This window comes from Contarinia nasturtii, unplaced genomic scaffold (genome assembly GCF_009176525.2).
Source record: "Contarinia nasturtii isolate CC-2019 unplaced genomic scaffold, AAFC_CNas_1.1 Cnas_scaffold_1699, whole genome shotgun sequence".
NCBI lineage: Eukaryota > Metazoa > Arthropoda > Insecta > Diptera > Cecidomyiidae > Contarinia > Contarinia nasturtii.
This window is the reverse complement of record NW_022199032.1, coordinates 3172647-3185533: the sequence shown is the minus strand read 5'-3', so window position 1 is coordinate 3185533 and position 12887 is coordinate 3172647. Positions and strand designations below refer to the sequence as shown.

The 12887-nt window shown below is 33.3% G+C and overlaps 1 protein-coding gene across 2 annotated transcripts in view; it reads left to right on the top strand.

Moving 5' to 3' along the window:
* LOC116347116 (tachykinin-like peptides receptor 86C) overlaps positions 1–12887 on the top strand; it is a 41781-nt gene that overhangs the window by 23450 nt on the left and 5444 nt on the right. For both annotated transcript variants that reach the window (XM_031777552.1, XM_031777551.1), the window contains exons 2-6: positions 7374–7646; positions 7866–8011; positions 11154–11367; positions 11854–11988; positions 12359–12439. In XM_031777552.1, the coding sequence (XP_031633412.1) occupies positions 7411–7646; positions 7866–8011; positions 11154–11367; positions 11854–11988; positions 12359–12439 (812 nt within the window). In that variant the 5' untranslated portion in view covers positions 7374–7410. The remainder of the gene's footprint in view (positions 1–7373; positions 7647–7865; positions 8012–11153; positions 11368–11853; positions 11989–12358; positions 12440–12887) is intronic.

Below are 12887 nucleotides of genomic sequence, written 5' to 3'. Positions count from 1 at the left end.
AACTCAACGCGTATATAAATCTAATAATATGATTTGTTTACGTAATCGTTAAATTTCCCGTTCGAATTTAAAAATAATTTATGATTTTTGAAATAATTATCATGTATCTAAAATCCGTTCAAATCCAATAATTCAATCACGCGTGTTTGATTTTCCTGGAAAAAAACATTTGCCAAAATCATTGTTGTCATTTGATGTTATATCATCGGTCACAGTTGAATTTTTTTTCGGTTTACCACACAAAATGCACGTGATTTAGATAACTAATAAAAGAGAACGCATGAAACTGTTACGAAATATTGACAAATCACTTCAAATGTTAAATCTCTCAGTCTAAAAGCGAGCGAAGCGAGCATCTACTTGTTATTTGGTCGCTCTGAATACGCATTTATCCCGTTGTTTACGATAGCATTCTATTTCACAATTCTCTTAGCAAACAAACGTACAAATACACAATAACCGGAAATATACGATACTACTAGTTTTTGCCCGATTAAAATCACAATTTGGCGGCCTGGCAGCAGCTCAGGACAGAATTTGTTATTTATAAAAAAGTATATGGCAGAAATTGTCTGATCTATTGAAATTGATTTGCAATATCCATTTACTCTGTTTCGTTCTTAGTTTTGTTTTATTATTTCGCACTTCCGTGAACACGATGAGCGCCTTTTTTTGCGCAGCACCTTAAAAATCGAATCAGTAAATCAGATGAAATTGTAATCCCCACTCTTGTCCTTATGGCGAATCGAAAGTAATTTCATATTATTTGTGAGGCGGGCTCAAGTTCATGATCACGCACATGATTTTCAGTGACATGGAAATGAAGGGAAAAAAAAGAAGAGTAATATTTTCATCGAATTTCATTCTCTCCCTCTTCCACAAATATTGAAACGTGCGTGGAGTAGCATTGAATTGTGTTGGAAAAGAAATTCAATTCAGTTTGATTAATTTCGTAATGGTGAAAAAGTACGCAACTCACAATAAATTGGAATAAATTACATGAAAACATCTACTCTTTACTTGCGATGATTTCTTTGAAAGAACTGAACAACAAACCAAAGACCACTCAGGGAATATGATTGCCATCTGTTCCAATCGTGTATAACTCTTATTCGATGTTTTTTGTTTGCTATCCATATGGTGGCTAGAAGAAGCTTTAGGGTGTGTGTGTGTGTGTGTTGGTCTATAAATGTATCATTTCGTATTCATTTATACATAATATATACATCATTCGACTTTCTTTTACACACATACATAAACAATATTAAATTCGAGTCGATAGAAACAATGGCACTTTTCCTGGAATCAAATGTGCCACCGAATTGAAACTAATTATAGCGATTATTCTAATCGACGAATAAATTGATACAAAACAACATTTTATGAACGCCAGTCGAAAATAAATGAAGGGAAGTGGAAATAAAGTACGAATATCATTCCACACCTTTGAATTTGCGTAACATCCAAGACCTAGTCCAAGACGCACTTTCATTTCATTGATTACCGAAACAAATTGCATGTGCCGTACACGATGGAATAAAACGACCACTAATTGTTTTCATTCGCATTTGAATAATAAATTTGCGTTATTTTATCGGCGAAAAGTATCAAACAAACGAAAAATTGCTTATAAATACAGATTAAAACCGAAATTCGTATTCATATTTATGTAGTGTTGTAAGCAAAACTGCTTCCTTGTCGTGCACACCGCACTAATGAAACTAACTTGTTGCTTAAGCTCGATACCAAGTTGACCAAGTGGGCACAAAAAAAATCACAAATCCAAGCAAGGCAGATTTGTTACTTTTTCATCCATTAAGTTGAAATTCTGTGTGTTAAACCTGTAATTAAAGTGAAATTAATACTCTGTGCTAATGAAACCTATGCCGATTCCATTATGGATTGTAAGTGGTTTTTTTTCGTTTTGCGTACCTTTTGACTTTCGAAAAATATAAATCAATTTTTACCCCAAATCTACATCTTCTTTACAATATGACATATATATATATTGAATATGTTATGATGTAAAATATATGCGTCACATTCACCTCACATTCTCTCACTTTTCCACTCATCATAAAAAGCACTACAACATTTTTTTACTGGTTCATTTATTGATCATATTGTACAGTGTACACTCACGTACGACAACATATGTAGTCGATAAATTGATAAATTGAATTTAAAAAAAGGAATTATTATTTTTTGGTATATGTCAGTTACCGGGTCTTTTAATATTATATGAGTTTTTCATTTGGCTTGAAGCAAAGTGCCAAAATATGTATACCAAACGTTGAATGACTCAAAATTAGATTGTCGACTACACGCATACCTCTCTCACTCTCTTCTTCATCTCAAAACGTAATGTACGGTGTGTGTATGAATGCATGTCATTGACTGTATGATTTAGATGTCGTGTCAAATTACACGGGAATGAAGAGCAATGGTCGGAGTATGTGGTTCGATTCAACCACTTAAAAAATCAAAGGGCTTTTTAATTTTATCATTCTCTCGAGCAGAGTGTGGATTTGAGAAAGTTAACCGAAATAAAATAAAATTGTTACAACACCTGATCGTTTCCATTTGTTGGTAAAATCGTACCAATGTTATTTGGTTCATTTTGCTACATTTCGTTTGCGTGCTTTTATCCACTTACAAATGATTTCACGTGCTTATGCTTTTTCATGGAAAAAGTCATTTGAAATCGGAAATGGATGCATAAATTTCATAAAAGAAGCACACATTTTTTTCAAATGACAGAAATTATGTTGCTGCATGCTTTTCGGCGATAATTTTATGTGAACTCTCACACAAACGAATGGTTCGTCTAAATTTGGTAGTGATTAGTTTTCATTAGCAAAAAGATGCCAAATATGAGGACAAAACATCGCATATGAAAAAAACCACATATACAAATATTCACTCCCATATACGACCGCCAACAAAAAATGAGTAGTTTTCATTTGTTAAAGCCCATTCAAAAATTGTCGATAAAAAAAAATCAGATATAAAAAAGAATTACATGTCATTTCACTGTCGCATATATTTGACAAAATTTTTTTAGCATAATTCAACGATAAATGCTTTTCTCAAGCATATACTTTGCTTTCGTTTATTCTATTATGTCTTTCTCTTTCTCTTCGTTTCCTTCTTCATGGATACATTATTCCCGCTGGCTCATTGCAGCAATAAAATAACTTGGTATCGCATTTCATTTTTCAGTCCACGTTGGTGTTTTTTTTCGTCACTCTTTCTCCCGTCATCGTCCAATTGGCTCAAGTGGAGCTAACAACAATATGTGAATGAAAGCATAAAAAAACGTAGCGCTTTGTAACGATTGTTAGACATCAAGTCGATAAGGAAAAGCGTTTTATGGTTTTATGTAATGTATTTGAAGAAAATGTAGTGCGGATCTAAGTATTCGTACGCAGTGTCTCGACAACGCAAACCATTCACGTCGTATGTTGAGATGAAAAATAAGAAAAGCAAAGAGAAACCGAAAAAAGAAGAAAGAATCTGGGTGGAAATAGAGTCAGCATTGTTACGACTGTGCGAAAGCGGAGTGATTGTGAAAAAGGGCAAATTCTTGAATTCTCGTTTCTTTCACGAAGGGATTAAGTATACTGAATACATCTCAATGATAAAGTGGTTCATGCGTATGTTTCAGATTTGGATGCTAAAAGTTTTGAATACGATTATCAACTACTTCCTTTATTGTTTTCCTTTTCCTTTCTTTTCTTTTCTCCTTCTCTGCTTTGCCTTTTAGTTCGTCTTCATCTACTCAATTCGTTGTCCAGGAATAAAGTTCACCAATTGCTTCGCACTAAGGGAATGTGGGCTTATGTGTGGTCTTGATTCTATTTGCGGTATATGTTTTTTGTAATCTCCAGGCTTTTCGTCGGTTTATTTCGTTGCGCATGTTGTCGTAAATCATCGCACAAAGGAGCAGTTGAAAAGTAAAATTAAATTGATAGCATCATCTTCTAATACTGTACGCGACAGAAGGATCGGCGATAGAGTGAAAGGCGCTCTTATGTCTGATTTTGTAACACAAGTCAAAACAAATATCTGATTGTGAGTAAAATTCCGTTCGTTCAATAGGTCGTGCCGTCATCTATATGATAAAAACAAATACATACAAATTGGCTGACGTAAGCAACAATAAATTGAGAAACAGATTTTAACTTTATGTTGAACATTTATAAAAAAATATATATGCAAAGTGTTCAATACGGACGTGTACATTTTAGATGAAAAATACCAGATTTGAATTGGTGAGATGAATACGCTTCAAATGAAGAGACAGAGGAAAAGATTTCGAAAATTCCATTGGCGATTGGCATAGGCGCGCATGGTACTCAGATATATTGGAAAAATCACACAATTGGAGAGCTGTTTATCCAATCTTTTTTATTTTGAAATGACAATCGAGAGGGTCAAACAAATGTTCATCTTACATTTCAGTCAATGGAGGATTGAGGATTTTTAGAACAAAATAAAATGTGTTTTTAAAATTCAAACATAGTGAATAAACTATTCATTATTTTAACGTCTTTTCTATTTATATGAAAAAAATCTGCATTTCAATATTTCCATGTGGAAAAAAGTGGCTAAGTTCATTGATTTGGATTTATATATATAGGTTCAATAAAGTTGCCTATTTTGTCCAGAATGATCAATGCTCAGCAGTTTGTTCAAAAGTGGACATTGTCTATTAGACTCACTTTTTTATTGAATTGAATGTCTTTTTAAAAGAGAACTGGATTTGCAATGGTTTTTTCTTTCTTTAAAAAAAAGCATTTGTCGCATCAAAAGGAGAGATTTTAACGATATTATCTATTGATATGATTTGTATATAGATCTATGTAAAATAAGTCAATAAATGTTGATTCTTCGTAAATACGAAGAAATCTTCCACTAAAATTCGAATCAAACATTCCACTGAGAGATAAAAAGAGACGAAGAATTCAATTACGGCATACCTATAGAAAATGAAATAATGACAACAAAATCGACTTTTATGTTGCACCTTTACGCTTGATATCTTGGAAATGCTCCTTTTGATCAAAATTGCATTAAAATATTCAAAAGCATATCAATACTCTTTAAACCACATGAATCCATGAATTCTTTCGTTTTTATTAAAATAACAATGTTCGTTTTAATTTGAACAAAAGTATTTTCCATTGCATTGAATTAGATGCCTTTTATGCTGAGCTCCAGAGTCTACCTGACCCCTATTATCATTGAATTCTATTTACATGCATATACCAGAAAATTGAAAGGGTTATTTTTTTTTTGCTTTCAAAAGTGACCAACCCAATTTGCCATTGGAATTGTTCACAAAAACCACAATTCGTTTTTCATTAAGTGTGTATATCATTATAAACATGCAAGCACGACGAATTTTTTGTTGTTATCCTGTGTTATCATGTGTAGGATCAATCGTTAAATCCAATATTTCGGTAATTTGGCTTTTACATTTCAAACCAAACTAAAAAAAGCGCCACCCATTTGCGTTTCCATCACAAAACCAGAAAACCACACAATTGAAGCCAATAAGATTTTAATCACCATTGTATGTGTCAGAAACTATGAACTGATAATATTATTTTGGGGTCATAAAAATGTCAGCCGTATATTAGTAACGGCATAAAAAGACATAAAAGAATGTAGTATGGCAAAATCGAGAAAAAAATACATTCGTCTCGACAAGATATAATCTTGGCTATCATTTGCCATTTTCACACGATTTTTTGTTGGCGAACGTTATCGCACTTCAATCCCAACAACAAAAATTTCTCTTCATTTTGTTTCCTTCCTTTTTCTACTTACATTCTTTCTCTACATAAAAAACAGACTATACCTCACGCTGGATATTTATCCTCTGTTGAAAATATCTCCTAAAAACAGCAGTCTTTTTGATGCTTATCCTGTATGCATACAGCAAAACTTCCAGTTATTTTAGCAATGGAAAAACATCCAGGGTGAGGTATGGTCTGTAAAAAAACATCCAGCGTGAGGTATGGTCTATAAAAAAACATCAGCCATTTAATTTGCACCTCTCACTGGATATGTTTACAAAACAAAGACTAACAAAAAGAAGGAATAAATGATGCAACGCTCACAAACAGACAGAAATCGATGCTTTGTTAGAATTTAAAGTGCTTAAACATCAAATTCCTCACAACGCAAACGAAAAATGTTCCTTCTCAAAAGCTAGATGAGAAGGTTCATCATATTCAGTTGAATGCACGCCATTGTTTCTGCTTAAGGGCGTAGCTGAGAGCTTCAATATAATAAACTTTAATCCAATTTTAATGAACTTTATCGTTTAGCTGAATATTTTTGCATTTTATTTCACCTAAAATTCACTGGCTGCTCGGCCAATCTGTTTGCTTGTCAAAAGAGAAAAAAAAGATGTTGATTTTTGTGGAATTTTCACTTCAGTTTACAACCTATTGATCTAAGTACTCATTATGAATGCTAAATAGATAAATTCGATTTTCTTCGAATATAACTTTTGATTACGGTCCAGATTGAGTATTATTTCAGGTTGTTTGGAAGTCTCTTTTATAAATATAATAATAAAATGGAGAAATTTGAGTATGCGTTTGGTTTTTATTTTCTCTCGAAAAAAAATCTGCAAAAAAGGGTTTAGCTTAGAGGTAGAAATAAAAAATAGGTATTGACAGGTGATTTCTAGGTGTTTTACAACACCGCAGATAATGATGTGGCATTTCCAATTCAAATCTTCACGATTTTTTGTTCTTCTTCCATTAAAGGTGATTACAAAAATGTTGAATAAATCCTAAGGGAATTTTGCTTTATTCCAAAGCAACGTATGGAGAGAGGAAAAAAAATCGCGATTGTGTTTGCCTGTTAGTTTGTATGAAAAATGGTGTTTGTCTCTTCCAGGTTTATGCTGATTATTCTGTTTAGAATTTTGCATGCAAATAATGCTTTTAACATCCAAGCACTTTGCCACCATATTTTCCGAGTGCCTGTTGGATGCCATCGCACGGTGCAAAAGAGAAACAGCAAGAAAATTGCATACAAAAACAATCACTAACACAATACGCGAAAATAATTTGGCAATTTCAAGTGATTTTCATTCTCGCGCGCTTCCACAGTTCGTGAAAGTGATGTGTTTTTTTGATGTGGTAATATACGGCAGCCAACTTAATAAATAGCATGCTGTGAATTCATTTTTTACTTCAGAAGATTTTTCGCCCGAACTTTTACCCTCAGACCAAAAAAAAAATAATCAAATTTGAAATGTGACCAAAAAAAGAAGAAGCGAAAGCGAAGAAAAACGCATTTCTTTGACCAGGTTTTTTTCTCGTTTATTTTCTATTTTGTATTCCATTAAGGTTTCATTTGAGTTTTTAAGTTTCGGTCCACACAAATATGGAATCCCAGGCGTCATTCATGGTGAACTGTATGCTGCAAAAGCTTCGGCTACATTCAGTTGTAGACAACAATACTTACACGAATTTCAATAACATAACTAGTACGTTTAATTCTACATTATTTGGTAACCAAATCGCCATTGCCGCCAACGCCGCAGCCGCTGATGTTGACTACAATGACAGTCTGCAAACAAATGCACTTGATTCCCCATTGTACAATCCAAACATTTATCAGTAAGTAGCAGAATTTTATTGTATTCAGTTCTTCTCTCTGTGCCTGTGTTTTTTTCCATGATTTTGCCTATTGGTTGAAATAAAATTAATTGCATTTGTGGTTTGGATTGTCTTGACTCAGATTTTGTCCGCTCGTTTATTTTTCCTTTTTCTTGGTTTTATTGTAATTATTTGTCCTTTTTAAAAAAAACTGAATTTCTTCTATTGAATTTGTCATAGGGAATTTATCGGTGAATGCCTAAAGCCTCAAACAGAACGTCCATACGAAATATCTGTGGAACAAAAAGCGCTATGGACATTTTTATTCGGTACAATGCTCTTCACGGCCATCATTGGAAACAGCATAGTCATATGGATTGTATTGGGTAAGAGAAATTTGTCTTTTTCCCCCCTCCCACCATTGTAATGTGATTATAATAAATACTTTCGAAATGCAGAATATTTATATGTTTGGGTGGCTCATGAATAATGCCGCCCAAGTTCGAAAGGCTAAAAAGGTAACACCGCCATTAACAATAAAAATAAGCATCTAAGCCACATTGTTATTATATATATATAGAATATATCCATTAAAATATTCTTTATTTTCTTTCCATCGTCTTTGAGTCGGTAAGGATTCAAATGGTTTTGTGGTAACATTTTCAAGAAAAGATAGAACAACCAACGTACACTATAAAAAAAGAATACATAAAAAAAAGAAATGGCATCCCTCCAAATCACGCGGAAAAATATTTTTGTATATTCAAACTAACGAATAGTATGCATTGATGTGGATCGAGTAAGCAAATCTATGCACATATATTGGCTTTGGCCAGAAAAATACAAGGGATCACATAAATTCTTTCGACGCGCATATTTTTGCAGAAAACGAGGAAAAAGAAAACAATGAAATGTATCTCCCTGTCACTCACAACGAAATAAAATCGGTTCGATCGAATGGATTCACGCACATTTCGAGATATATTCCAGCTCGCGTGTCTGCATCCTAGTATCTTTTGTGTATACCAAAAAGAAGAGGAATAAGCGCGCACGTCCACCGCGAATATATATTATTGCCAATTCCCAAACGAGTCGCAAATCTTCACATTATATCCAACCGTATCGATCAAATTTTATTATTTATTTCCGACATTTCAGCATTGTAACAACACTTCGTGCACCAAATCGAACGGGTGATATCCGTCATCATTTGCTTTTTTTTTCTTTCTTCCGCTAGATTTTCTGAAGGTCCAATAAAGTGTTTTGAAAACCCATTTTCGGTATATTAAAAAAAAGCGGCGACGCAAGCAAGAAGGGAAGAAAACAATTTGCTTCGCGTGCTCACGCATATATCGATATTCGATATTGTTATCGTCAAACACAAACAATCATTTTGTAATTGATGGAAAGTTTCGAAATTAAAGTAAAATTGAAATGCTTTTTAAGCATTTCTCAAAAGAATGGAAACAGAATCAAGGGGGAAAAATCCAAGCAAACAAGAGAAACACATAAAAGGAGCAACTTAAATTGGACCAAATCAAATCCTCTTAAATGCATTGTGTTCAAGCACTGAATCCACTGTAGAATGAGATAGATTTTGTGCGAAAATCGCTCAACACAAATCTATGAATCAATTTTAGAGCGCTCACAATCACATTTCACATATCCATTGTGTTGAACACATATACACATAAAGCTCAAAAGAATTGCGTTACATTTCAATTTTGCAACATTATCTCATTTACGTAGTGTATGCCATTTCAAACATGATATATCAGGCTCAGGTATAACTTCAACAGACTTTCAACCACAAAAACTACCGGATCGCTTTCCGTGTACTTTCACAATTTCACGTTTTTATTTATCTATGTGCATTCCACAAACTATATGCACTGCATACTCCTATGTTGGAATACACACATACCAATTGGAATGCGAAATAATACATAAATAAATGTTAAGACATTCTGGTCGGAATGTTTTGCCAACGATTCAATTGAACGATATTTTCATTTTGGTGCTATTTTGTACACAAGCACAAATTTGTAAGCACATTTAACTTATGTCAATGTACATTATTCAATTTATTTCGTTCAGTATGAAGTTGATAGTTTCGCTTCTATTGTAGTGATTCCATTTGGTAATGTTTACTTCTTCTCTTACGCTCTTTCACACAACGTTCTTACTAACAATCTTTCGAATTGCGAATGCCTTTTTTTTCATTTGGTCGGCAAGCATGAGAAGACGGAAACCACGATTTGTTGTTTTTTCTCGATTGATGGTAAAAAGGGAAATACATTTTAATTTGAAATGGAAACACTTTGTAAACAAAACAAAACCAATTCAAGAGAATGAAACTATATTCGATGTCGTGTTGAAATTCATTTTCATTTCTAACAACTTGTTTTGTAGTCATTCTTTTGTATATCGAAATAAGCCGTTCAAAGCTTTTTGTCGTATTGAAATCTTGTATCGTTTGCCGTTTCTTCTCCCTTTTTGCGCAAAAAAAAATAAGTCGTTCAACTAATTTATAGGCTTAATATTGTCATGTGCTTTTGTAGGTCCCATTCCATAAACCCTTTTAGCTACAGAACGAGTAGCCGAATACACTTTGACACATCGGAAGCCTAATTTGAAAGAAAAAGATAGAATTATATAAAGTTCAATTTTTGTAAAACGCTCTTTTTTTTGAACAGTGTAATTGAAGTGAAAGTGTCATTTTCACCGTTTCAATTTCTCTTTTTTCTCGTTTCAATGATTGAATTGAATGCGAATGCTTAGTTCGATGGATGGCCAAATAACGGAAAATTCAGTGAACCAGAGATTCAAATGGTTCGAAGAAATTGTTGTCGGGAGAAACTACCCAATTCCATTTGAACGACCAACGACAATAGATGGTGACATGCGATGAATACAGAATACGTAAAATTATAGATGCCAAAAGCCTCTTATAGAAACCAATAATAACTTATTAAGGAAATAAGCATTGAAATTGATATACGTCATTGGGGTTTTGTGTGGAATCGATGACTTGGCAATATCACTGAAATGATCTGCTATCTTGGCTTAGCAGTTAGTATGAAAACCTTAATTATTATCCACCGTGTGTACTCTGGATGTGTCGTTTAATAATACATAAAATTTGAATGAACGTGTTTGCGCAGCAATAAACACAATACATATAGATACATTCTAGCAACGATGTTCTACGATTTTCATTATATATTTGGCAAATAATAGAACGTAAATTTTATTTTACCCGTGCATAGGGATTTATCGAAATGTTAATGGCATTTAACGCGTTCTCACAAACAGTGAAACAGAATAGGATTTAACAAATCGATATATCTGTTTGCTCACCAAATGGCACAAAAGTCAAGTTCATCTTAGATTTTCTACTCTATCTCTCTCCCTCTCTATCCCATCTCTCTCTCTCTCTCTCTCTCTCTCTCTCTCTCTCTCTCTATTGCATTTTGTATTATTGTTGTTGATGTTGCTTAATGTAATGTTTGCTCTTTCTCATTGCAGCTCACCGTGAAATGAGAACGACGACCAATTATTTTCTATTAAATCTAAGCGTTGCTGATCTGCTTATGTCTTCATTAAATTGTATGTTCAATTTCATCTATATGTTGAACTCTGATTGGCCATTCGGCCAATTTTATTGCTCGGTAAACAACTTCATTGGAAATGTAACAGTGGCAACGTCCGTATTCACATTAGTTGCAATCTCATTTAATCGGTATGTTGTACAACGAAATATGTATATTATATAGAGAGATTTTCCAATTAATTTGTGTGTATCATTACGTAGTCGTCATTTCTTTCTTGGTTCTTTGTGATTTTTCTTTGGTAATAGTTTGGTTTGTACAAATCTTACGTTTTATATGTATTTTATTTGTCTTTCGTTTACTTTCTTTATGCGTGCGTCACGTTCAATCATAGAACGGTAAGAATCTCAACTTGTACGATTTTATTTCAACATTTTACAATTTGTCGTTGACGATTTCCGTCCAGTGAATTATATTTCATTTTGATATTGAAGTTTGTTCCATCTGGACATTGTTGTTTTTTTTTGCGAAACTTTTCCTTTGCGAGTTTTTTTTTATGCTGGTTAAAGTTGGAAACAAGTTAAGAATTAACTATTTTTCTTAAATAAAAATTTCTCTTTCCCACTTAATTTTCCATTCTTGTTCGTCTTTTTTCCTCTTTAAATTTCAAAATCAAGATTTCATGCGATAGTTCGACCTCTGCACCGAAGAAATTCAAGAAAGAAAGCTCGTCGATTGTTATTCATCATCTGGATTCTGAGTACATTGTTATCTGCTCCATGCTTTATTTATTCAACGACTGAATCAAAACAGTAAGTATTGTCAATGGCATCTGTGGACTTGTGAAGCCGTTGACAGTTTAGGGTCAATGGTTTTTCGTTATGGTGACGATGATTCATTTCATCTGGTTTTGTGCGCTTGATCTTTACGGACACATTTATCGTTTTTGTTTCATCTATGTGATGCTTAATAGAATCCATCACACTGTAATACTTAACAAATCGAATATATTTAATTGCATCAAGCATTCCTAACATTTGTTTTCTTTCCCCTTTTTTTCTGCAAATCTGTGCTGCATCTCCTATAATTGGGATAAAATGTGCTGTTTTACCCACGTATGACGTTTGATCGAAATACCACCAATCGTTTAACGATAACCAATTTTATTTGGGACGCAATCAGATACTATAATGGTAAAACAAGGACGGTTTGCTTTATGATGTGGCCGGACGGAAAATATCCAGTTTCAACATTGGACTATGTGTGAGTTGATAACTTTTTTCATTCATTTTGTATCAATTGTCAACACAGACGTTTCGTTTGACTGAGTTGTATCTCATTTTGCAAGGGTGAAAAAAAGAGATATGTTAACATAGTGTGTTTCATCCATAAGCGATATGATCCATTCTTCTTTCATAATAAATTGTATATATTGTTTTATTTTTACTTAGTCGAACGTTCATTTATCATCAAATGCAGACCAAAAAAGAACATATGCACATATACGATCGAATCTTATTTAAATAAATACAAACATAGACTCTTGCCTCACCGAACAGTATCATGAATAAAATGTTGCATTAAATATTGATGAAAACATTGTTGAAATAAGCATATTAATTGCACATTTACTTGTTTGGATTTGACTGTTGAATTTGATGACGTACGTAGGTTGCTCCATAATTTTTTTTAAAATGGTACTTATAGTGTT